The sequence below is a fragment of the Globicephala melas genome, chromosome 5, assembly GCF_963455315.2.
Source record: "Globicephala melas chromosome 5, mGloMel1.2, whole genome shotgun sequence".
Lineage (NCBI taxonomy): Eukaryota > Metazoa > Chordata > Mammalia > Artiodactyla > Delphinidae > Globicephala > Globicephala melas.
The window spans coordinates 30,846,479-30,873,753 of record NC_083318.1 but is presented as its reverse complement, the minus strand read 5'-3'; the positions used below and the strand labels follow the sequence as shown (position 1 = coordinate 30,873,753).

General features: G+C 37.7%; 1 protein-coding gene across 2 annotated transcripts in view; it reads right to left on the bottom strand.

Moving 5' to 3' along the window:
* Positions 1-27,275, bottom strand: part of COL25A1 (collagen type XXV alpha 1 chain) — a 458,442-nt gene that overhangs the window by 5,804 nt on the left and 425,363 nt on the right. The window contains exons 26-37 of one of the 2 annotated variants that reach the window (XM_070045559.1): positions 25,976-26,020; positions 23,433-23,513; positions 22,517-22,579; positions 21,836-21,886; positions 19,756-19,782; positions 16,282-16,362; positions 13,585-13,620; positions 11,927-11,980; positions 6,428-6,481; positions 5,021-5,047; positions 3,996-4,049; positions 654-731 (exon numbers count right to left, since the gene is read on the bottom strand). In XM_070045559.1, coding sequence (XP_069901660.1) covers positions 654-731; positions 3,996-4,049; positions 5,021-5,047; positions 6,428-6,481; positions 11,927-11,980; positions 13,585-13,620; positions 16,282-16,362; positions 19,756-19,782; positions 21,836-21,886; positions 22,517-22,579; positions 23,433-23,513; positions 25,976-26,020 — 651 coding nt within the window. The remainder of the gene's footprint in view (positions 1-653; positions 732-3,995; positions 4,050-5,020; positions 5,048-6,427; positions 6,482-11,926; positions 11,981-13,584; positions 13,621-16,281; positions 16,363-19,755; positions 19,783-21,835; positions 21,887-22,516; positions 22,580-23,432; positions 23,514-25,975; positions 26,021-27,275) is intronic. The other variant, XM_070045558.1, reaches the window with a different exon arrangement.

The following is a 27,275-nucleotide window of genomic DNA, read 5'->3' as shown; positions in this document are numbered from 1 at the left end:
GCCAATGGAGGTAGGGGAGATCTGTCTACTTTAGGAAAGTGAGTTTCAAAAGGAGGGACCATTAAACTGAAAAGGTTATGTGCCAAAGAAGAGGGTTTGGGCTGCAGACTATTATCTTTAGAAGCTCAGAGAAGTTTGGTTTTCTCCCCTACGGTCTCTTAACAGCATTCCTTTGAATTGGTTAAGTCTTGACCACAGAAGCTCAACTATGTAGGTTTGGTTTTATTTACAGCCTGACAGAAATTTAGTGAAAGGCAAAAATGCCTTTATTTCTTTTAAGGAAAAAAAAAAAAGATAACTTTAGGGGTAAAACCCAAAGTTATAGCCTAGTTGTACCTTTACATAGAAGATTTTTATGCACTTTTAATGTCATCTTGAAATGGTTATTAGATAAATTGACATTCCCCAGAACACAGACGTGGCAGCTGTGTCAGTTGTGAGAACAATGTCAGGAGATTAATTTGCAGTCACTGATTGAAATGCGTGCATGCTCTTTTCACTCTGCAGTCACTGAAGGAGCTACTCATGCACATGCATGTAGTGTGTTTATCATGTAAAGCTTGCTCCAGAAGTACCACTTTACACTGAGAGAGATGAATATGTAATAAACAAAGGAATTGCATGCAGGGTGGTAGGAAAGAGAAATACTGTACCAATTGGCAAGGGGCATCCAGCCCATCCAGGCCAGGCTGGCCTGGCTCCCCTTTTTCCCCCTTAACGCCACGGAATCCCTGTTTGTAAAGATTAACTCATAATGTTACTAAACAGAAGAAATCACTTAAGCACAATTTCTGCTAATGAAATAACCACAATAACAAAAGGCTGGGAGAGGAGCAACTCTGAAGGGAAAGGTAACATCCAGTGATGCTGGACAAAACAAAACAGAGCTTGATGTGGTCCTACAACTAGCGCTTCTCTGGGAATGGGGACCTGCTCTCCGGAGCAGGACTGAGGAGCACGGGTTCCTCCTCCGATCCCGCATTCATGCCCCAGATGCACATCAATACTTGAGTGTTGAGAAACCAGGCATAGCTGGTGGCCAGAGACAAGGGGTGGAACACACTGACAGCCTGCTATCGATGCTTCTGGGACCTTAAAGTCTACGTTAAAAGATGCCAATCAGAACCCCCGCTGGTGCGGTCCCTCCAGTTTGCTCCTCTCCCAGCTTTGCCTCCGCATGTGACATCTGGAGACGGTTGCATGAGTCAGACATACCAACGGGCAGGGTGCATCTAATCCAGGAGCACCCTGTTCTCCTTTCTCCCCTTTAGGCCCCTTTTTGCCTTTCTTTCCCTTTTCCCCCTGTGGATACAAGGGTTTAAATAAGACAGGTTTTATTTTGGGGGGGCGGGGGGAAGTAACGGTGATTCAAAAGATGGTTTAGCCAATAAAAGTCTGGAAGGGCATTTACCACTGTTTTCTGGTTTAGGTAAGGCATGATATTATGAAAAATAACAGACTTCCAGAGTGGCAATGGATTCTGGGCAGTGATGTACAGGATTTTATTAAAAAGATTCAACAAGATGAAAGAACTTGAAGCCTGACACATCAGGAAGGAGGATCAGTGCTGACTTAGACCCCAGTGCCGTGGTCCTTGTGAATGAGGTGTTCCCGCCACCGCTTTGGTGAAGATGACAGATACCAAGTGTATTGAATCCAGCCAGTGGCAGTGAAGTTCAGAGGAATAATGGAGACTTCACCCAATTTTCAGTACCTGCCAACTTGCTTTTTTTCTAATCCTATAACAGATGAAAGCTACATTGAGCCAGAGGAAAAGGAAAAAATCTTGGCAGTTTCTATCTTTTTGAAATGAATCCAACTTTCTGACATTATTTTTTGTAGTTAGTTCTCATTTAAACATATTCAGTGTGTTAAAAATATACTCTTTCTTTTAACATTCTTTTTAAGGAAACTAAAAGCAAATACTTTCCTTAGTAAGTCAGATAAACAAACTTGAAAAGTGCTAAGATTTCTCAGCAATGCCACTTGGAGAAACAGACTTGTTTATAAACTCAAAGATGTTCTTTAATTCACTGTTATTGGTCTCATGCCAGGTGTTCACAATGGTAAATGGGTTTCCAGCTTGCTCACAAGGTAACAAAAGCCAAAAAAACAAAACAAAAAAATTCTGTTCAAGAGAAAAAGCAGTTTGGATTCAGTTGAGCTAATGCTAAAAATGAGGTAGGCAGGATAATTACATGGTGGGAATGTAGCCATGGAAATTAGTATTTAGGAATCAAGGTAAAGGTTGTGGAAAGCTGCATGGCTCATAGGGATGGAGGAATTAAGGAAAGGAGGCAAAAGGAGGAGAAGTAAGGAATGCACCTCAGCTGTTTCACATTAACAAATATCTCTGCATATTTATAGACAAGAAGCTGGTGCAGTACAGAATACAAAATACTATGCAATACATATTTAAATTAGTGTATTCATTCTGCAATCAGGATGGCAGATACAATAAGTCTGAATAATTTCAGAAGCGAAACAACATGAATATTCAAAGACATATACATAACAGATATAGATGAGATATGCACTCAAATTAATGCATCCTTTCTGTGTGAGTGAAAGCTCCACATTTATCTCCTGTGTGCCAAAAACATTGCATCAGAAGGCTCAGAATCAAAGCCATTTGGGTTTCTCTAATATCGGGGAAAGAGAGAACTTCTGTGTGGTTTAGTTGATCATGATCAAAAACAAAGACCCGAGATGCCAGGGTGAAATGAAATGAGAGCAGGTGTGATAAGAAGTAAGATGGGAGGAGCTTTCGGGAGTAAATTGCTCACTCGTGCAAGATGAATCGACATTCTTCCTCAGCAAGTAACATCATTGCCGTGAAGTAAAATTGATTTAAACTTCATTGGGAGGGAGTGGACTCTTCTTCATATAGGTGTGACTGACACCAGATGTGTTGGGTATTATTAATTTTGGACTCAATTCATTTTTTGATTGGTTAATCAACTCAGAATAATCACTCAACGGAAAGTGTTGTCATATGAATGTTGACTTTAACAGGCTCTGGGAATCGTTTTTCAGTAATATTCTAGTGAACCTCAGGCTTTATGGAAAACAGACACTTTTACAGAGGATAATGTCTCAGTGTTATTATTAATCAGCATAGTTTTGTAACTATCTGTCTTTGTGGGTATGAACACATAAAGGCTCTTGCTAATTTTTGTCTCCCATGTCAAAGAATGATATACAAAAAGTATTCACGGGCTTCCCTGGCAGCGCAGTGGTTGAGTCCGCCTGCCGATGCAGGGCACGCGGGTTCGTGCCCCGGTCCGGGAAGATCCCATATGCCGCGGAGCGGCTGGGCCCGTGAGCCATGGCCGCTGAGCCTGTGCGTCCGGAGCCTGTGCTCCACAATGGGAGAGGCCACAACAGTGAGAGGCCCGCGTACCGCAAAAAAAGAATAAAGAAAAAAGAGTATCTACAGCGTCCGAAGGCAACAAGTCCTGGTCCCTGCGTAATGGATTCACTGGGTTTATCGGGCATACTGCTTGCCTTCCACTTTCCAATTAAAAAAAAAAAAAAAAAAAATCAAGATACAGGACATATCTTCTGTCTCTACTGGGAATGTTGTGAAGATGAATGAGATGCTGAACTTACAGGGTTAGCTGAGCTCTGCCAGAAGACTGTTGCAGATTTGTGCTATTTAATTTTACTTAATGTCATAAATGCCTCCCCCACCCCCATTTTCAAAAACCCCTGAAAACTTCATCTTTCAATTAATTGGTGTCAGGTAGTCCAAAGATTGTAGCCCAGATATCTGGGGATTATAATTCTTTTCTTCTGTGTTAACAGTGCCCTTATTTCTTGCAGTGTAGCCTTTATTCCTCTGTGAAGATGTGGTTCCTCAGATCAGACATCAGAGCGTTTTTGGAGCACAGGATGGAGAAAGATTAGACGTATGAAAGAATTACACAGGTTGAACAGCAAAGTAGACAGAAGCAGAAAAATCAAACAGGCACATGCTAGGCTGGAGAGGTCACCTTTTCCCCCTTTTCTCCTAGATCACCCTTCTCGCCTCGTGGACCAGGGAAACCCTATAGGATAAAAAGCAAACCAAAAAGATCTATTGGTATAACTGTGGCAACACCATATTGAAAAAAACCTTAAGAATTCATGTTTCTGAACACAAATAAAGAAACATGGCATGCCCTCAAGTCTCAAAACTTAGATGGGTAAAGTGGCACTTAGAAATAACAGTTTCCTAACATCTCAAATATCTGTAAACAAAAGGTTTCTTGCTTTTTCTCCAAAGAAATGTATAGTGGAGAGAATATCAGGATCCTAGTTTGAATCCTGGCAAGTTCTCTGATTTGTGGGACTGCGGGCGAACTTACTTCACCGTTTTAGTCCTTTGACCATAAAACGAGGTGAATACCTATTAATACTACACATCTGCTGGTGTGAGCATTAAATTTGATGATATATATAAAGTACCAGAATGATGTCTGCATACAAATGGTGCCCAATAAAGAGTAACTACTATTACTTTTTGCTACTGCTATTATTCACATATATACAGGATGAGCAGTAATCACTTTAGGAGGGATTGACTTTCGACATTCTCTATTTTTATAGAATTATGTTGCTATAAGATATATAGAGACTTTATGCTAAAAAGAAAAATACTGCATAATAGCTTTGAGAATAAACATACCATTCCCTAAGGGTGGCATGTGAAAGATACTTCGATTTTATGCATATTTTAAAATAAGTAATTTAACCACTCATGTTGAGTGTCTGATTTGGGAAAGTATTTTGAAGTGCCTCTATCAACTGTCAGTTATTAATTTCATACTAGATAATTATGCTTTTTGCTTTTATGTCTACCTCATGCCAACCCTAGTGGAGTGGTTTATTTCATATTGCTGTCTACACACACAGCAATATATGCTGTCCACATAACTATGTGCACAGAAAAATATTAGAAGTATTCTTGCTGTTATTGATGATGGAGACCATCAGCATCTATTATAATGGGAAGATGTTCATTGTAGGTATTACTTACATCAAGACCAGGCTCTCCATCTTTCCCCTGCCAAAGAATCACAGTAGCTACATTAGTGTTCCTAAGTTTCACGAATACATTATTATTCTATTTAATGCTGCCTGGACATGCAACACTAGTATAAAAACAACTAATTCAGAAATGTGAAAAAGATTCTCTATTGATTAGTAACACAAATTTCTTTCAGTAAATCAAGTGAAGTGACTGTTAATGTTGCAGGTAAGTGTCATGAAAATGTTTTTATTCTATATCAGGTTAAATAGTCTGATATTTTGCTGAAGTTTAATGCTTGGTATTCAAGTTATCAATCTAAGAGTAAGTCAAAAGCAAAAATACTGTTTAGTTGATTTAAAAACACACCAGCACTAACATTATAAGCAAATCTATGCTACTGTAGTTTGACAACTTAGTAGTTAGCTCATAAGTGTGTAAAGAATGTGAAAACTGTTTATTGTTAAATACAGTTTTAATTTGGCTAGATGTACACCTTGTCTATAAATACTGTGGGTGTGAAGATCACAGATTAAAAACTGTTAGTAAATTAATGACCCCCTATTATAGAAGGAATATAATACTGCTGTGCAAGGATGATCCATTGAGCCCCGTGGAGCACATTTTCAGGGCATTGAAAATCACACAACAAATCCACCCAAAAGTTGCTGAGAAGTTGCTTTGATTCCACCAGTTAGATTTCGAAATCTACATAGGGGTTATACACCTTGAGACAACAGTATATGCTTCTACTGTAGTTCTACCCTACCCCATCAAATCATTTACAATTATCCCAAAGATAATATTCTGAAGCAAACCCGAGGCTCTCAATTTGAAGTGGGTGTCATTGAGAATTTTCAGAAGATAGAACACTATCAACCTTCTCTGTTCTGAAGATCACTTGTCATCACGGTAATTTAGAAAGGTCAGAAACATCAAAGTCATCAGAAACATCAATCTGAGAAATACCTTTTATTAGCAAGAGCAGTTTTTGTAAGTGATATATGAGAACAGATAAAGTCTGAAGAGAGTTTTTAAAATTAAGCTTCCACACCCACTTCTGGTACAATGACCTCCCAAGGAAGGGCCAATTATGGGTCTGGTCAGATGGCCCAAGGAGGGGTTATCTGACAGTCAAAAGCCCCGTTTCAGGTTAGCACTGTCCATCTCATGGACAACCTCTGATCCTCTCAAACTGGTGAAGTGTGTGGGTGTCTGTATGTGAGTGTAAGAATACGACACAAATATGACCTATCTCTGAAGTACACAGTTACATTGGCGTTGAAAAGACTTAGTGGATTGTTCTTTGCTCCTCTAATGGGATTAGTCTCCCCATGAGGGGAGAGTTAACCACGCCAGGGACAGGTCATCTATACATGCTGAAGGGAAACACCATCGCGAGACAAGAGAACTCACGGGAAGACCATACGGTCCTCGGGGTCCCGGCTCTCCCATAGCTCCTTTTTCACCCTATAATGAAAGATGAAAGTGCAAATCATAAACAAACACCTATATTCACACACTTTCCCTGATGGCCTGTGGCTAAAGCCTCTATTTGAAGTATCATTCTATCAAAATTCCAAAGAGTCAGGCTCTTTCAGGGCCGCTGCCAGTGACAGAGCAAAAGAAATCCATGTTAGCATATCTTACAGAATCACCTTTGAAAGAAGGACTGTCTGCCCAGCGGTGCAAAAGGACTTGCATATCTAGGGTGTGGTGCTTGGGTTTCTTTGGCCTTACCGTGAAATGTTTGTTACTAATTATTTTAAGTTACTATTTTTTCAAAAATGTAATAAGAAAATTCTTTTTCCCCCAAATGTCTCTTCAGCAAGCCCTTCTTCCTTGACTGCCACTGCCCTTAAATGAGCTTCACGGTGCTCATACACCAGGAGACATACCCACGTTATAACTTGTCTATTCTCTGCGGAGCCCCTCACTAGAATCTGCACATTAGGGTGCCAGGGCCCTGGTTTTTTTCCCTACTGCATGCCCACCACAGCTTATAATAGTGTCCGGCACATCAGTAAATATTTGCATAATTCATGAATCAAGTCACATCAATACAATCGTGTATGTTTTGCTTCCTTTCGGGAAAAGAGGGTTTAAAAACATTTATGCTTTCTACTCAGTGCCTGATAAGGTAGGAATTTACTACCTCATCACTCTCTCTCCATGTACCTATTTAAGTAGCAGAGCTTGTCTCAGCTTAAATGATAATCTTTTTTTAACTTATTTTATTATACAGCATGTTCTTATTAGTTATCTATTTTATACATATTAGTGTATATATGTCAATCCCAATCTCCCAATTCATCACCCCACCACCACCACCCCCCCCGCCACTGTCCCCCCTTGGTGTCCATACATTTGTTCTCTACATCTGTGTCTCTATTTCTGCCCGGCAAACTGGTTCATCTGTACCATTTTTCTAGGTTCCACATATATGCATTAATATACGATATTTGTTTTTCTCTTTCTGACTTACTTCACTCTGTATGACAGTCTCTAGATCCATCCACGTCTCTACAAATGACCCAATTTTGTTCCTTTTTATGGCTGAGTAATATTCCATGGTATATATGTACCACATCTTCTTTATCCATTCATCTGTTGATGGGCATTTAGGTTCCTTCCATGACCTGGCTATTGTAAATAGTGCTGCAATGAACATTGGGGTGCACGTGTCTTTTTGAACTATGGTTTTCTCTGGGTATATGCCCAGTAGCGGGCTTGCTGGATCATATGGTAATTCTATTTTTAGTTTTTTAAGGAACCTCCATACTGTTCTCCATAGTGGCTGGCTGTATCAATTTACATTCCCACCAACAGTGCAAGAGGGTTCCCTTTTCTCCACACCCTCTCCAGCATTTGTTGTTTGTAGATTTTCTGATGATGCCCATTCTAACTGGTGTGAGGTGATACCTCATTGGAGTTTTGATTTGCATTTCTCTAATAATTAGTGATGTTGAGCAGCTTTTCATGTGCTTCTTGGCCATCTGTATGTCTTCTTTGGAGAAATGTCTATTTAGGTCTTCTGCCCATTTTTGGATTGGGTTGTTTGTTTTTTTAATATTGAGCTGCATGAGCTGTTTATATATTTTGGAGATTAATCCTTTGTTAGTTGATTCGTTAAACGATCATCTTGAATGCTTATAAAAAATAAGTGTAATTGGAGGTGGCCCCAGGAATATGAAATTGTGATAATAAAAAAAGAGATGTCTGCATTTCAAGTAGTGTTTTCTTCTGCTGCCATCTCCAAAATTAAACTGTCAGTATATAATATGGAGAATGATGATGTTTATGTGAGGGGCCAAAAGAAAATGTTACCTTCTTTTATCACACCCCTGAAGAAGTTTAACGGTAGCAAATCTCTTCCAAGGGTAAAATGTCAAGTTCAGCTGATAACTGTGCATGCAGACCTAAGTATTATTCTGTGTTTCTCCACACTCCAAATTCCCATGTGAGCAAATTTCAAGTCACTGTCAACAGTCTTCTTTAACTTAAACTTAGGGGTTGTTGGTGCTAATTAGCACTGTCACTTAGAGGCACATATAGTATAGGGAGATTTTGGGCAATAAATATGATAAAAGTTTATTGCACTTTTACTCATTATTACTTTATGTTTATTACTGAAAGATCAGGAATTGCATTCAGTAAAGTGGCCAGGCTTTGAAATGAAACAGATTTAAATTTGAATTCCAGTTCTGGGACTGACTGGTTGTGTGGCCTTGGGTAACTTTCTTAACCTTTCTGTGCCTGTGTTTCATTGGCTGTAAAATAAGAGAGTAATACATATTCTGCAAGAATTTTTCTGAAGATTAAGTGTGATTATAAAATATGAAATTATAGGTTGCCAAATAATATGTCCATAAAAAGAAGCTCTCATTATTATCGTACAGTTAGAGGTCTTGTTTTTAATGAAAAGGGCTTGAAAACCCGAAGAGCACTAATTCAAAATAAAGTTCTTTCAGTTTGATCTGTCAGTGTTATTTATGATTTTTTAAGTGGTGGTGGTGCTGTTGGTAATGGTGTGTGTGTGTGTGTGCGTGCGTGTGTGTGTAAATGGGAGGTGGGGATTTAGAAGGAAGGTTCATGTAACCTGGAGTTGGTCTAATTCGTAAAAACTCAATGGATTAGAGTAGCTGTGGTTTGAAACATCTCCACAGATTATTTTGATGTACCTACTCCCTTCTTCCTCCTCTGATTGAGTACTTCAGGTTTATTTTGTTTTTAAAATGAATATACTGTGGCTGATTTGAATTCAGCTGTCACTAAAGCTGTGGAGATCCTCTTGCAGAATTGCTCACCCCAAATACTTACTTTAAGCTAATCATGACAATTCCACCTCACTCCCAGTGACTGCTTCAGAAGTGGACATATGACCCAATCCTGGTCAATGAAGTGTCAGGGGAAGTGGCTGGGAAGCTTTGGGGACAGTTTCCTCACAGCTAAGGAGGATACAGGAGAAGACAGTCCCTATGTTTGCTCTCTGCTGATGCCTCGCCAGAGGCGGGGTCTGGAACCGCTGCAACCAGCTTGCCTGTGGTCAGAAGACAAAGCCAGCTCTTGGAAAGGGCACAGAAGCAAAGCCTAGAGTTCCTCCTTTGACTATTGTGCCACACAGAACTATAAATTTCTTTATTGTTTAAGCCATTTTGAGTTGGGGTTCTGTCACTTGGAGCCAAAAGCAGCTTAATGGTTTCAGCTTGAAAACTTTTAGGAATGAAATATTACCACAGGGCCTTGAAGGTGCAACTTCTTTTCCGGGATTAATTCATTCCAAAAGAACTTTGAACCTCTCAAATTTAACACACTCTACGGAGTTCCTTAGTGGTTACAAGGCCAAGATGAAGAAATCGGCTGCAGGTAGGACGATAGGTGCTCTGAAAAGCTGACTACTCATGCTGCCAGTCATGTATTTGACAATTCTTGAATAACACTGTCTGTCAAATGCCTGGTTTCTTTTAGGCTGGTCTCATTTCATTCAGGATCTTTAATTTGCATGCCTACACTGAGGAATTATTCTAGAATGAACCCCTTTCTTGATTCCTGCCTCTTTAAAATTTGAAACTTTTTCAAGAGAGTCCAGACGGCACCTCCATCCATTCGCTTGGAGAATCACACTCCAGTTTAGCACTTAGGGAGAGGGGCACTTGGAGAGAGTACTGATATCTGATCCAGTTAAGACAGTTAACATGCTGAGTAAATACAAGTGTAACACTTCACACTGCACACCATTTGACTGAAACTATGCCTTCACAAATTCTTAGCCATTTCATTTGCTCTCCTGGCGAATTCTACCCCGGCGCTGAGACCCGATACTCTTATGACACTGTGGAGCTCTCGGAAGTAACAGCTGATTTACCAAACGGTAAACCCTCTTGAGTTCCAGGGCCTCCTGCCACTAGACTACTTGAGATTTGCTGCTCCATTTTTAGTTCATGGACTGGATTTCTTGATACAATGCTTGAAGGCACCAGCAGCATGAGGCTCTTAGCTTTTAAATCTTTTTAATTAAGATGATCTTCGTAAGTCTCTTGTTTGACCTTAGAAATAAATTCAGATGACTTATTTCCTTTAGGACTCACCTCTTCCTAGAAGGATTCTTGGGTAAAGCCAGCCTTCCTCATCGCTGAATGCACAGCATGTACTATTTGTACTCACTTAGGCCTCATTATCTAGTTATTCCTTGCAGATATTTTTTTCCTCTGCAATTAGATTGTAAACTCTTCGAGATCATGGAAAATAGCTGCTTCCTTCACAGTACTGAGTAAGTATATACAGTGTATTAATAAAAGGTTATAGGATGATGAATCAATTATTATTATGCAATTCATTAGAACAATTAGCAAAATAGACTTCATAAATGGGAGGAGAGCGTTTTCATTCCACACTAGGAGTACATTGTGTTTTGTACATCTACTTACTGAATAAGTGAATTCACTTTATAGGACATGGAATTATGGGATGGGGATGTATGCCAAAGAAATCACTATATGGCCCTCTATTTTAAAGCAAATTATCCCAGACTGATGAAACTCTATCTAGTTTTAAAAGACCACAAAGTTGCACAATGAATCATTCCAACATTTTGAAGTCCTCACCATTACGATACTTTCTTTACATCCTATCCTGGATGGTGGGGAAATTGATGACACAATTCTACTCAGATACAAAAAAAACCTTCTAAGTTTTTCAGGGTGAGGAAAAGAAAAAGCAGAAGAAAAACAGAGAAGGAGGGAGAGAAGTTCCAGACAGATGACCAGCTGCTGATGCTGCAGTACATTTTTTTGTATCAGATGTTTATCTTCCGCTCTGAGTGTCTTTTTTCCCCCCAAAGATATGGAAACATGGCTTAGCAATAGAAAGGTTAGTGGAAGGTTTTTGTTTTATAATGCACTAAAATTATTTCCTTATGGTTAAAGAAAGGCTATTCTTTTGCTTAAAAAGAGGAGCATGTGTAACTGTGCAGAGAATACTTAGGTTTTGTAAGTTCCCTTTAGAAAAGTTATAACTTATTCTGAATGAATACAGTAGCTTTATATAAAAGATTATCGACCAGAATATATAGTCCCGGAAATTTTAGACCTATTGACATCAACTTTCTGGATTAAGGCCAAATGAAAACATCTTCCTTAGGGGTTAAGGAGGAATGGTCTGAGCTATTTACTTTAGCTATGAAAATGTATGCATTGGTTTTGTTGTTGTTGTTGTTAAGGCAGGCAGATTCTAATACTCTGTCATTCTCTCAGCATGACGACTCTGAATAGAACTTAAGATGGCATCTATTTCCATTTACTATTGGATGGCCCTTTATTTCTTCTGGGAAATGAACAGCTCAGATCAACTAAAATGGAAAAGCCACACTCTGTGTTTTCCTTAGGTCACAGCTTAATAACCTCAGGAGCAACTTACTCTTTCTCCTTTGGGACCTGCAGGGCCATGGGGTCCCATAGGGCCATCTGTACCCTAAAAAAAGATAAAAATAATATAATATGAGACATATCCCAAGGGCTGTAAGAAAAGCAGTTATAATTTATCCTGGACTTTTCCTGGGTGAATGATGCCTTAGAATGTCAGTAAGACAACACGTCTCCTTTCAAACTGCTTTATGCTTGATTCTTTCAGGCCACTAGTTTTCCAGAAACTCATGCAAAAGGGATGAATTATATAACTGCCTATTTCAATGAAAGGCTCACACAAAATACTGTATATCATATTTAATTATATATTTCCTCCCTGACTAAATGGAAAATCTTCACTTTGCCCCCAAAATCTTAAGAAAAAATAATTGCTTTTGCTTCACATCACCTCTTCTTCACATCCATTCTCTGCTCCTACAGTTACCCCTACTCCTCTTGGCCACAAATGCTCTGAAGTCTTGTCTTCAGCTGTTTAAGAGGCTCGAATAGTTATACAAGGAAAAAAAAAAAACTTAAATAAATGAGAACAGTGTTTAACTTTTCAAGCTTTCTTCAGTTCTGTTGGAAGCAGCAGGGGGCTTAGAAGGAAGGAATTATTCTTATAGGTTCTGCTGCAGTGGCTCAAGTCACTAGGCTTATAAGGCACAAACCAGGCAGCTGGATGATTTAATGGCATAATTGCCCTCTGGCCTCCTGGTTCAGGATTAGGATTTCTGTGGCAGATGAGATAATATTCGGATGAATATAGGAACACTGAGGTCCAGTGAAAATAATGACTGCCTGAAACAGGTTTTTAGAATTGAAGAGCTTGGAATTCTTTTTGATTCTTAAAAATGTAGCAAGGACTTCAGGTATATTTGCTCATTTTCAGGAAGACTATGCTTAGATTTGCAATGAATTTATTATGATATTTGCAAACAGAAACTATTCTAGCACAATTTTTTTAGTATTCCTATTTCTGTTTTACTATTCTTGTTTATTCTATGAGTCTTGTGATATGAAATAATTCAGGGTTTTAAACTCATTCTAATGTTGCTGAATTATCAACATCAGTTTGATCTTTTTCTTACTGCCTGAACTCAAAGTTCATCTTCAGAAGACTTCTAAATATTGAGGACCTGTAGCTGAAATTTAAGAGATGGAGCTGTTAAGAACCATAGAAAAGAGACAAAATGACAGAAGACAGACAAGTCATTTCAATGAACAGAGATTTGAAAGTTAGTTCCAAAGAAGAAGTTACATTTCTAATAATGGACATAAACATAAAAGGAAAAGCAAGTTAAAATAAATTCACATGATTTTGATTCCTTCAGAGGGCCCCTCCCATGGAATTGCAGGAAGTGTTCATTGGTTATGGAAAAATCTGTCTGGGATTCTACGACAATGAAGCCAATTAGATTGGTCATTCTTCCCACGTCACAAGTTATCCAGACTTGAACCCCGGCTTCAGAAAGATGTTCTGCACTTTAGGCTGTATGACAAACAAGGCTGCAACCCAGGCTTTGTCTACCTTTCCCTTTTCTGCCCTATCTTTGTCCACTTTCTTCTGCTCCAGTCCTATGTACCCCTCATCATTTGATGGGAGTCTGTCCTGAAGCATAAAACTCCTAGTCACAAAACCTGTTGGAGCAAGTTGAGGTGCTGACTCACCCGGGATCCTGGCTTTCCGTCTAAGCCAGATGCTCCCTGTGTGATTTGGTTGGTAGCAGGGTTGGTGGGTGTAACACGAATGACAAGAACAGAGATTAGTATGAGGTACTGATGAACAAATGTAACACTTCAAACAACATAATACGCAGTCACAGGGTTCTGGGATGAATATCACATTGCTACAAATTGTTAGTTAAAAAAAAAAAACCATGTGACAATAAACACCCCACAGATGATGGCATTTTTATGACATTTCCATTTGATAAATTCTTACTTAGAAATCAAGTGAATGAGGTTTATAAAGTGGGCTTTAAAATAGTTACCAGTAACAGTCTGGGTTGCTAATTTCCGTATGAAATTAATTTTCTAAAGACTGTGCCATTCACAATATATTTCTTTTGGTTCTGAAAAAAAAAATAACGGCCGATTTTCTGGGAAAGGGCTCATTATAATAATCAGTCAAGTTAGAATTTCAGAGGAGAAGAAAACAGCTCTCGTTTTACTTGTTAAAATAGCATTTGTGAATAACAAATGCAGACTTTTAACATGTCAGGGTGACTCTGGATTTTACACAGACGATACCCATTGTTTTCTGGATTGTTCTCACTGTGTTCACATTAGTCACCACTAGAGGGACTTCTAGGAACAGGAAAAAGCCAGAAAAACTTCATGAGTCCAAAAAGAAATAACTGTCCCAAACAACATTGTCCCTCAGCTCACTTCAAGTAATCAAGCATCAAAGTCTGAATGGGAAATGCTTTAAAAATGGAATGTTGTTCTCAGGCAATGCATGCTTTTCTTTCCCTTCAACTCTAGGCTATGCATAACGTATGACCAAAAGATGACAGTTTCGATGCTTGTTTTTTCAATTATAAGCGCAATTACTTTTTTGCTATGGCTTTTGTATCTCAAAACTCCAATGTTTATTTATAGTCCTTTAAAAATGTTGATTTGATCAAGGAGTATTTAAGAAAGACAATGCACTAGTTCTATACATCTCTTGGCAAGGTTGCAGAACTATTTCCCCATTTTATGCTTCAGATGTAGTTAATAATACAAAATGGAAGAAAAAAAATGTATTCCAGCTGCAAACTCTACAAATGATGCTATGCCATACATTTTGGGGGGTACTTTTCATTTTTTATTTTACAATTCCTTCTGTACAATCCTATTGTGAGTCAGATTATAACTGCAAAATTCAATTTACTTAGCAATGATTAAAATTAAAAAAAATACGTGTGTTATCATTCGCTTAATGCTAGCATATGTAGAGCTTTCGGCTAAATGTTACATAAAAATGACCACTAGTCCTAGATTTGAAATTAGGGCAAACTTTAAAGAAATCAGATTGAGGGTTTAAATAAAATAGAAATCCAAATTTTCTTTTGCTTTTTGATACTTTCTTCAGAGTCACCATTATTAAAATTTAAAAATAAATAGGGGGATGATAAAATTTTTGCACTGATTATATAACATTATATTTATGTGAATTAATGACTCACATATTATACAGGTTTTAGGTTTTATACCTGTGGCATGATCTAATTGGTGTGATTTAACCTATACTCTAATATAAGGCTTACATCATTCAATAAATGAATACATATTAAGCATCTACGAAGTGCCTGATCTATGTAAGGCATCGGCTATCAAGAGGAATACTTTAGTACTTAGAATACAGTACTTGTGGGAAAAATAAAATAAGTAGTCACCAATTTTTTTATGGAGACGTGGATAAACTATTTTCTATTACCAATTTTATGTCATATTTTAATAATGTAATCTATAATGTTCTTTACTGACTTTTATCTGCATTCACTGAATAAACAGCATATGAAAAGCTTGAAACTAAAACTTATATTTAGGAATTCCCTGGCGGTCCAGTGGTTAGGACTCTGTGCTTCCACTGCAGGGGACACAAGTTCGATCCCTGGTCAGGGAGCTAAGATCCTGCATGCTGCACGGTGCAGCCAAAAAAAACCAAACAAACAGAAAAACCCTCATATTTAATAATCATTTAAAAATATCTTTTTAGTGGTTGTGGTAAGAAGACTAGCATAAAGTGCATGAAAGTTGGAAATCTCCTTTTCATTAAAAATCAAAATCTCTAAATAACTGCAAAATACTTCTTCCATACTATCCATTATTGCCGCAAGAACCTCATAAGAGGGCATTTCCAGCACAAACGACATACAACATTTAGACCACAATATGATTGATTAATGTAAGGAACCACGGCACTGACCCCACGCCTTCAACAATGGCCAATTGCATACCTTCCACTAACAGGGGGCTATGGTTTTTGGCATTGAAGAAGAAAAAATAAAAATTGAGGGAGGATTTGACACTACACTAAATAATAAAAACATTTGGGAGAAATTATGAAATAATCTGAATAATAATTTTTTAAAGGGGAGGGTGATGGGAGAAGAATTGTCAGCGTTAAAAGAGGAAGGTTGGCATGTATGTAATTGAACGACAGAACATTTATGGTATTGTTTGTTACGGGGTCTTCCTCTGACACAAGAGCAGACATCAGAGAAAACAAAACTGGGCCGAGCTCTGTGCGAACACAGTATGTTTTCCAGTTACAGAAATCTCAACCATAAGATGGTCACTGAGTAAACCAGAGTTCTTACTTAGGGTAGAAAGAAAAGTCTGAGATTTGCACTGAAATGGAAAGTTTTCTTTACTTACTGGAAGACCAAGGGGTCCTCTGTCACCCTTTTGACCTGGTTCACCCTTCAATCCTTTAACACCATTTAACCCTGGTTCACCCTAAATGCAAAAGCAAATGCCGATTTTGGTTGCTATCATGGGTGTTTCAACTTCGAGAGAAGAGAGCCAGTCTCTGAAATGGTTGCAGATTCCAGTTTTAGGTAACAGCAGAGTCAGGCTAGATTTGTCTTGCATCAGTTCAAAAATAATCTAAAAAATTTTAAGAATTAACAAACTGAAATTGACAATTAAATAATATTCTAGGAAGCAGAACTCCTGAGAAAGTGTGCTCCTTACAAGCAAAATGTATATGTCTGAGCTTCGAATTTTTCAGTTTTACATCAAGGTAATTGGTGTTATGCTACATTGTTCTGACCAAGTAAATCAAAGACAATCGGAGTGGAGGATACTGAAGGAGGCTGAGCAGGAAAGACTCACTCTGCTGGAATGGAAAACTGGAATATGCAGGACAGTGTTATATATATGGATATTTTAAGCCTTTAAGCATTTTGCCCAGGGGAATGAGCTAAAAATGTAGCAACTGACTTTTGAAGTAATGCCATTTGGTGAATCCTCATTCACTGACATTGCAAGTCAGGTCCCTACAAGGATTAATCAATAGAACAGACAACAAAGAGCCAATCCTAGGAGAGAATGTGAAGATCACAGAACTTACATGTGGCTTTACTAACTGTCTATCTGTCCAATCTCAGAATAAAGTAGGTTTGAATTTAACTTAAGGTGACGATACAAAAGCCACGATAAGTGATAAATTCTCTTGACTCTGTTTTTAAAAACCTAAGAATGTAATACACTATTTTCTGTCGGCAGCAGCATGTTAGAAATAGAATTCTGACCTGTTCCCTTTTCAGCTTTTAAGTACAGATATTAATTTCATCAAGAAAATCTTGAAAGACTTGTGGAAGGAAGATGATTTCAGTTTTAAATGCCCTATAGAGTCCTGAGTGGTAGAGGTGGGAGAGGGGCAGGAGGGATTATTAATCTGGGCAGTATTTATTAATTAATCTGGGCAGTATTTATTATTAATCTGGGCAGTATTTCCCCCGTTTGCTTGATGGTGCAAATCAGTGCAGTACTTGTTAAAGAGTCCAGGGCACCACCTGGACCATAGCAGCACAGGAATGGTATTTTTAATGTCTCCCAGGTGATTCTTCTCATCAGGAAATTCTAGGAAACAGTGAGCTAGAGTCATCCATGGAACCATGCTATATATTGGAACTTTCAAAGGGGTCACAAAATAATAAACACATTGGCATGACCTAATGGAGTTTGGCAGCTCTGAGGAGAGGGAGTTTGTAATGCTGCCACTGTAGGAAAGCCAAATATTCTATGGTTGGTAAAGTGTGATCCTGGGAATGTCCCAGAGCTAGAGTCAATGTGAGATTAAAGCCAAGGCTCCGTAGTCAACTGCAGTTAACTGGTCTAAGCTTGAGACTCAGGGCTTTGCATGTGTGTGGACTTTCATTCAGCAAGTGATCTTAAGATGATGAACAGGCAGGGCAGCCTTGGTAGGCTATGAAGTTCTTTGGTGAGGAATCATGCATTGATAGGAATGGGCGTTAACTGAGAAGGTAAGTTTAAACAATCAAATTCTGCGGCAAAAATTTCAAATTTCAACTCTGAACCTAAATTCTAGTCCCAGATCTGTCATTTAATTGGCACAGTAATTTAGAGCAAATAACCTAAATCTCCTGAGCCTACAGTTTATTATCTATAAAATCAAGGAACTAGCACAGGTAAGCTATGAGATGTTTTCAACTTTATAATTCTCTGAAATCTATGATTTAAATAACAATGGAAGTTAAGTGTAGGCAAAGTGAACCATTGCCCTGTAGATATCAGAAGGATCTTGGGCATCTATTAATGTAATGGTGACGGGGTAACTGAATCACTCATAGAATTAGAAACTCAATCTTGGTGGCTTTGACCTGAGTCATTACAATTAATCTGGTTTTTAGTGGTACCTTAAAATCCAAACAGAAGTCAACAGAGGAACTATTATTTAGTCCAGTGTGGGGAAGGAGGCCCAAGAAGGCTAGATAAGTACCTAGACCACAGAGCTGATAGATAAGCTCTCTTTCGACCCCAACAAAAATGTTCTTACCCTAAACTATAATCCACGCCACTGAGATGCTGTCGATCACTGGCCTTATCAGAAGGGAAGGCATTCTAAGAAGAATGAAGAGGCACGAACTCTTTCCTTTCTCGGCTAAGTCACCTGCTTCATCTCAAAAAGGAAACTCAGGTTTCTGGAGTCAGACCAATCCCTCTGCCACCCCTAAAGCTGGGGGGTCAGCGGGAGTGCTCAGAGGAGAGGGTGGGCCGCCTCTAGGCTTTCTGATTCTTAGTGCCAACACTGCATTTATGTGTCCCCTCACCCCCTCTCCATTTCAAGGCATCAGCTCACTACTGAGGAGGTTGCAAGAGTCATGGAACCTTTTCTCAAGCAGCCTTGAGGACTAGATCAATTCTTCTGTTCAGAACAAAGCATCAAAACACAAGATTACAATAACAACTGACGTTAATTGGGTCTTTATTAACAGCTGCACTGGATATTCTGTGAAGTGTTCTATAATCATACCTCATTAAATCATCACAACACTCTGAGGTAAGTTACCTAGTTGAGTAAATGAAGGATTAGAGAGGGTATATAATCTCCCCAAGGTGACACAGCCTGTCAGTGGCAAAGTTGAGATCAGAACATACGTCCTCATCACATATGCTCACTGAAAGAAGAAGCATGTCTTTCAGGGCTCATTTTAATCCTCCAAGGTGTCTTCTCGGTCTACACAAAGGCAAAGAATGCACCTTCATCCATCTTCACAATACAAACTGCAATAATTCTCAAAAGGAAGGGATATTCTCCATTGTTCTCTTGTTAATTCAGAGTACAGAATATGTGTATGTGATGTAACCTTCTCCTCAGTATAGCATACTTGATATACCTCACCTCATTCTAGACCAGTGACCTCTGGGGGAGTACAACATTAAGATGCTGGATAATTAAAGCATTTAGATGCAGTACTGCTATATGACAAGCAAGAAGTATCAACTAATAACATCTGAATATACAACTAAAGATACCATACTAAGAAAGAGCATCTGGACTAGTCTGAGAATGTCATCAGATTCACTTTTTTTTTTTCCTTTTAGAATGTTGATTTTGAGTATATTATGATTAGTAACTTAAGAAACTTACATAGTGACAAGGAAAAAGGCAAAATGAGGACTAATTCATCTCTAGGTAATATCACTTAAATTTGTTATAAGTCATTCGTTGTTGTGAAATTTAAACATCTGGATACTTAAAGGCTTAAAGATTATCAACATTACTTGACAAATAAATAAGACAGGACAGACATGCTTCTGTCATGCTTCCCCACGATTAACAATGAAACAGCCAACAAATAATCAAGGGATTTGTTGGATTACCTTTGGTCCAGGAAGTCCATGGGGTCCCTGAAAATGGAAAACACAGCTTTGAATTAAGAATTGATTCACTTTTTCCCAGCAGAAGTGACTATTAACTATTATATAAAGTAACAAAAGAGATGTATAACAAGAATCTTTTTGTTTGAGCTATAGCTAGAGGCAGGCCAGCGGATGTTAATACCTAGTGAAAGTTCCTTCTAGCTCTTGGATTCCTCTGTAATAGGAAATTCATTAACAGCAATTCTTTCTGCTAAATACCTGTGAGAGGGAGGGGGGAATCTGCCAGGGTTATATGGAAGAAAAAAAAAAGTGTTTGTGGACCCACACTACTTCTCTTTCTCAAATTCCTATTTAAAAAAATCTAGGTGGAATATGTGAGATAGCTTATGAGTTTAAAATTTGCTAAAAAATTTTTGAACTTTAAGTACCAGTGACGAGGAGACCTTTTCAATTACTAACTGCTCTAGACCCAAGGTTTTAAGAAATCTAAAGGAGGAAGAAAATGAGGAGATGACAGTCAAGTTTGGAACCCTGTTGCATTATTTCTTCAAGGCTAAGAAAAGGATTCTAGTACAGGAGTGCTAAACATTATTATTTAGAATGCATTCATTTTTCCAAAGATGAATTATTCAAGGCTCTTGTAACAATTATTTACCAGTGGAAGGAAGTCACAACACATTCATGAATCAGGGCTTTTCCCCTGTATTTTGTGGAAAATCTAAGTATAGAGATGAATTAATCAGCCTAAATTAACTAAAGATTACTGTGGATTGCTTTAAACTTTCAAGTCATTTAAATGAACTATTTGGAGACAGGAGTATTTGAATACTCATCAGCAAAATCATACAACAGTAGGAAAAAGTTTTGATTTTTTTTTTTAAGCAAGCAATACATAGATATTTGTTACATATGTCTACACTGGAATAATATTTTCCCTTTGGATATGTTATGGATAAACATTTTCAGGAAATGGCAATTTTATCAAGTATTCTTATTTCATTTTAGAAATGGTTTTAAATTCCTTTAAACTAATTAATTTTATGATATGAATGGATATAGCATTTTAAAATGTAATTTTCTAACTTAAAGTGGCGGGAGTATAAAAACGCCAAAAGTATGCCACTTGCTTGATTCTTAAAGCACTCTTTAGTTTTAAGAAAATCAGATTAATTATAATTGTTTTGTGGTATGAAATAGAAACGCCACTTAGTAAGAAATAGATGATTGGGTCTGAGGCTACGCTCTGTGGTTTAGATCATTCCAACGATGTTCTTTCTTGGAGCACAACCGGAGGAAAGAGTGACCGACAGTTTATTTAATCTCTATGATTGAAGACATATGGTTTATCGGGACACTGTCGAGACAAATGTGACCTTAGAGACTGCCTGACTTGTTCCCAACCCATCCTAGTCAAAAGCATTTGAAGCATTCTGCCTTCTAGTTCTAGCCTTAACAAAACTGTCATTAGGTAGACATTTGGAGAATTATGCTGGTTTAATGGCTACCTTCCTCACTGAACATAAGTTCTATGAGGACACAGTCATTGCCTCCACTGGTCACTGAGGGATACTTGCAGTAAACACTGTATTTACAGAAGTATTTAAAAGTGAAAAGAAAAAGATCCAACAATATATATCATCTGTGGAAGTGAGACAATTTTTATCATATTATTTTCTAAATGTTCTTACTGAACATTTCATTAAAGGGTCTCAATCCTCAAAGCTGGTTAGAAACATTCATTAATGGCTACAATTATTAACCTTGTTATGCTATTAATGGCCTAGAACAGTGGTTGGTTAAAATGATTTTCCAATGTTCATACCCTAAGAGTGGAGTAAAGCTTGCCAAATCTGTTTATTTAACTTTCCTATCACAAAACTACCCCATCTCTTTCCAACAGATGTGCCTGGGAGAGTGAAAGACAACACTTCTACAATCAGAAAAGCACCCCCTATTTTTTGTCCATTCCACAGAGAGTAGTACAACATACAAGCTGGCTGTTTTGAGGGGTGTGTTCATGTTTCCTCTGGTAGCATGCTCTTAAACAAATGATTATATTTTGGAGAGAAGGGAAACTTACCATGGGGCCTGGTGGGCCATGGGGACCTGGTGGGCCTGGTGGGCCTATGATCTGCATATCCGAAAAATAAACATGAATTTGGTTACTTCATTTAGATAAGGCAGTTGGGCTTGAATCTCATGCTGGGCTTCTGCTAAGGCCATTAATGGTTGCAGAGGAAGAAGGATACTGGAAGAAGTGATGCATTTGATTCTCTACATTTGGAAATTCCTTCGTGAGAATAAAAAAACTTAAAAAAAATACAGTTGTTCTACAGAAGCCAGAATAAATCAAAAGTACATTAAAAGAAAAGGAAGCAACTGATTACCAAGAAATGCTATAATGCTACAACTACTATTAAACTCTCAAATATTTCACTAAGCAACAACAGGGCTCTGGAGAAAAAAAGAACGTAGCTTCTACATTCACAGAGCTCTATCCAAAAGCATTCTGGGAAAACCACTGATTTTCTCCTCGGGATTAGATAGTCCTCTGAAAAATCGCTTCTAACTCAGACCTCTGAGACACTTTTGTCTCTCGCTGTACAAGGCTGATGGATATTTCTTCTACAGTTTGACAGACCAAGAGGTTCATGGCCTTTCTACTGTTGATAAGCCATCTGGCACAGGTTGAAGTCGGTGAATAATTGGCCCATTTCAGAGTTTTTCGGGAACCATGGAAGTTCAGCCCCCATGCACTTACGGAAGGACCCTGAGGACCTGGCAATCCCGAGTCTCCTTTTTCTCCTTTCATTCCATTGGCACCCTACAAATAACCATTAAGAGTTGAGCTGGTCAAGTAAGGAACAGCTGAATTTTCTCCCCAAATCCATCATCCTCTTGAAATTTTTATAATATCATGCACATGATAATGTAAGAGAAGGATTTATCCCCTTGCATTTTGGCCTCAAGCTAAACATCAAGCTTCCTCAAATCCCTAGGATTGTGCATGATATGTGAAATAAATTATAAAGTAAATGAAACTAAGTTATGCTTGATTGGTTAAACTTATACATTGCTGAATATATCCAATTATAACTGTTATATTTTTAATGGTGGTGCTGACTTTAAATAGCAGTCCTTTAACTTCGTTTTCACTGACACTTATTTACACATTTCCTTGTTTTAAAAAATGATCTAGGGCGGTGAGGTTTTCTATATTTTTTTCCCTACATTTTTCTACATTTCCCTCTCCAAATTCTCAGTAAAAATTATGGGGGAAACCATAAAAACACCATCCCATAATATTGTAACATAAGGAGAACACTTCCAGCGTAATTTGTTTTTTTAATTATTTTGTATTTTTTAGGTTTTTTTATTATTGTTTATTTTAAAATGATCAGTTACATCCTACATTAATGACCAACTCTATTTAATTTACTATCTTCTAGTGAAAATAATTCAGGAAAGCATAAAGGTTTATTTTATAATTCATTTGGTTAGATGCTTTAAAATTTCTTCTAGAGCCTTAGTTGTAGTAATTAACCAAAAACACCTCAAATATTTAATAATAAAAATATTAAATGAACCATTAGATGAGACTGCAGCTAATAATACAACTATTTTCTGATTATTTAATTTATCTTAATATGAATACATCTTTAAAAATATAAACATACCGGTAATCCAGGAAGTCCAATTCCTCCTTTTTCACCTGGCATACCTGGGTCCCCCATGTCTCCCTTTGAACCTTTGAGTCCCTACAAATGATATGGTTTGCACTTAAGAATCATACTGACCATGGATGGTTACATAATAGGGAAAATAGAATTCCAGACTACTTTTGCCAATAGATGGGCCTCAGGCTGAGATGATTCTGATTTTCATTTTTAGGTAGAGTTATCTCTTATAGCAAACTTCTACATTGAATCAATACTATTTCCTCTTGTAATGGAAGAGATTAAATTCTATTACTTAGGCCATTTAAGTATGAAAAGCAGGAATGTAAGTGTTGACATCATTTCTCCTGATTCCACATTTTGACCTGGCAGCTAATTCTATATCACCAGTCCTGAAAACAAATTAATGGGTTTAATGCACAATATACATTTTGAAGCACGACCTAGTGTTATAGTAACAAAGGTCCAAATAAATTTTTCACATCTCCACTCATTATATCCCTCTATTCCCATTAAATGCAGGCAGAGGTTCCAATCACCAACAGTTTTCAATGGTCCCATCTACAGACAGGTAGATCATTCAGTATATACTAATGCTCAATTAATGCTTAGAAATACTTCCACTTTTCCAGTGTTATTATTTTGTTCTCGTGACATCTCTATGAGGTGATCCAAGATGTGATTTTTATTCCCTTTTTACAGTGAGGAAACAGATATATGTGTATTTTAAATGCAAAAAAATAGGAATTTTGTGATACTAATACTGAAATTAATGTATATCGTTAAGCATTTTCATCTAAGGAGGTTCACTGCAGTATGACCAGATGGCCCATCCTTCAGCAGAGATGATCATAGTTATTTTAGTTAAGGTTATAGGGATCCCTGGTTGCACTAACCTGTTCATATTTTCTATACTAAAAACTACTTAAGTGGGCTTCCCTGGTGGCGCAGTGGTTGAGAGTCCGCCTGCCGATGCAGGGGACACGGGTTCGTGCCCCGGTCCGGGAAGATCCCACATGCCGCGGAGCGGCTGGGCCCGTGAGCCATGGCCGCTAAGCCTGCGCGTCCGGGGCCTGTGCTCCGCAACGGGAGAGGCCACAACAGTGAGAGGCCCGCGTGCCGCAAAAAAACAAAAAACAAAAACCAAAAAACAAAAACTACTTAAGGACAGGAACTTGTCTTTTCTTGTTACGTATATCTGTTTCATAGCACCTACTTCAGAGTCACCCACTAGGTGGGTGGGTGGGTGGGTAGGTACCTAAATAGATAGATGGATCTTATAGTTAATCAGATCCTGGTTGGTTTCAGGAATCTAGTAAAAGAGAGCAGCAGGAGAGCCAACCCACTGGACCTAGTAGTAGAAGAAGACCTTGTGAAGCCTACAGAAAAAAAATTCAGCTATTGTATCTGTAGGGATGACATACCATGTAGTATGTCATTATGTATGTCAAATTATTTATAATGACTAACTGGGGGAGGTAATACCATCAGATTTTTAAATGCTAATGTGATCTCTGATGGATATAGCAGATCATCTAAAGTCTCTTTTATAACTACCACATGTTAATTTAGTGTGATGTTATATGATTTCAATATACAACTCTGATATTAAAATAACGCTTCTCTTAATTTTCTTATCTAATACTATCTCCTGAGAGGGATATATCACAAACTGTATCAAGAATGTCTTTGATTTCTTATGATCTTCTTGATTTTAGCCATTTCTTAGGTAAATAATGGAAGCCCAGAAAACATCAAAAATCTTGAAACTCATCCTTGTGATTAGATTCTGAATTTTGAATACTGTCCACACTCTCCTAGTCAGATTCATTTCTACCAGGGGTTGGCAAACCATGGCTTACAGGCCAACTCCAGCCCAGGAATTGTTTTTGTACAGGCTGAATGTTTAAAACAAAATTTAAGTGGCATTCAAAAAATCTGATAGAGAATGTCTATGGCCTGAAAAGCCTAAAACATTTACTATCTGGTCCTTTATAGAAAATGTTTGTCAACCTCTGTTTTAGGGGAAACCCTCGGAGATACTGCCATATTCTACAAAGCTACAAGTGTCCTGCTTGTTTCTGTCTTTTCTAATGATCTAGAAAATTAGGTACAATCTTTATTTGGGAAAAGACAACAATGTCAAAATTACACATGTAAGCAATATCTAATTTTGTGGAAACTACCGTCACAGCTTTAAACCTTGAATTATTTGTATTCACTGACAAGAATTAGGCAATTCTTACTAAATTGGTAATTATCTTACAAGTCTAATAAAAATTCACAGAGATGTCATCGGTAGATTGATAGGGATTATTAAGGCAAATCTAAAGCATCATATAACTTGCATGTTTGTACAAAGAAAACTAATGCCTCATTTAAAACCAATTGCTTTTTAAAGTTAATGTAGTCTCTAGAACAGAAGGTAAGGAAAAAAAAAAGAATATCATAAATCAACACTCATGCCTTTTGGTCTTCAAACCTATAACAAAAGGTCATCAATAATGATGCTTTAAATGACAGTATATGTCTTTGAAAATTACCTGCTCTCCATCAACTCCTGGGACTCCTGGAGATCCTGGCTCTCCCTGTTAAGATAAAAATTGATGGCTAGCTTCTTATTTATTATTGGTAGCATACTACACTAAGTAAAAATGAGGCAAAAAATGATGCTAGTTGGTAACAGTACAATTTAACTTTCAGCAAATGCATCATAATTCAAGTACGTTATTACATCATACCACATGACTATACAAAGTGAAATAATGTTTTTTTTTCTTTTGGCCACACTGTGTGGCATGCAGGATCTTAGTTCCCCCACCAGGGATCGAACCCGGACCCCCTGCAGTGGAAGCCCAGAGTCTTAACCACTGGACCGCTGGGGAATTCCAAAACAACATTTTTTTGAATATTATGTATAATAATACTTACATATCGCTAAGATTCAGTGTTTTTATTTTTTCCCCTCATGTGGGATTCAGACTATAAGAATTTGGTGAAAGAAAACTGAAATCATCTGATGGCTGACCATATCCTCCAGGAACAACCTATACGTCTCAGCTAGTTAATTTTTTCCTCCTTAAAATTCTGTATGATTTCTCTTATTTTCCAATTTGAGAAAAAAGCAAAAACATGGTAGTTAACTCAAGAAAGAGTAAAATGAAAGGCCCCATATGTTTATAATATTTAACCTGGCATTGTTTGAACCGTGAATACAAATTCATAATGATTGTGAATGTGCTATTTCCAGATAAGCCTCACTGAAGGATATAATATATCAGATAATATCTTAATCCACAGAAAATTACTTTTGGATCAATTCAATTTCCTATACTATGCTAGGAACGAACTGAATTTACTCTTCATATTGTGATTTATTAGAACCCTTGACAAACCCAAAATAGATGGATTTATTTTTTCTTAACTGAAGATGTTCCATTAAAGACAAATTTAAACAATGTGCTAGAGATTTATTCAAACAACAAAAGTCTAGTTACTTTTCAATCGGAAAGGTACTGAACAAATTCTTTGAAAGGCAAGGTATTATTTTATATCAATGGGTCATTTATGTAGACCCCATTATAAATCTCTCTGATGCCCACACCTCGGAAACTTTGTAAAAACAATTCTTTGGAGTGTGTGAGTAGCCTGCCTCGCAGACAGATTTCCAAGGGAACTGACTTGAGGCTGTATTTTTCTAGAAAGGCTTGTTTGGTGATGTTATAAACCACAATATTGAAATGGTTAGAGCTGCTTTCCCTGGTTAGAACTTTAAGAGCTATTGGTCATAGTGTGAAATCTGAGCCTTCCAAATGTTAAAGGAAGGCATGACAAACACATGAA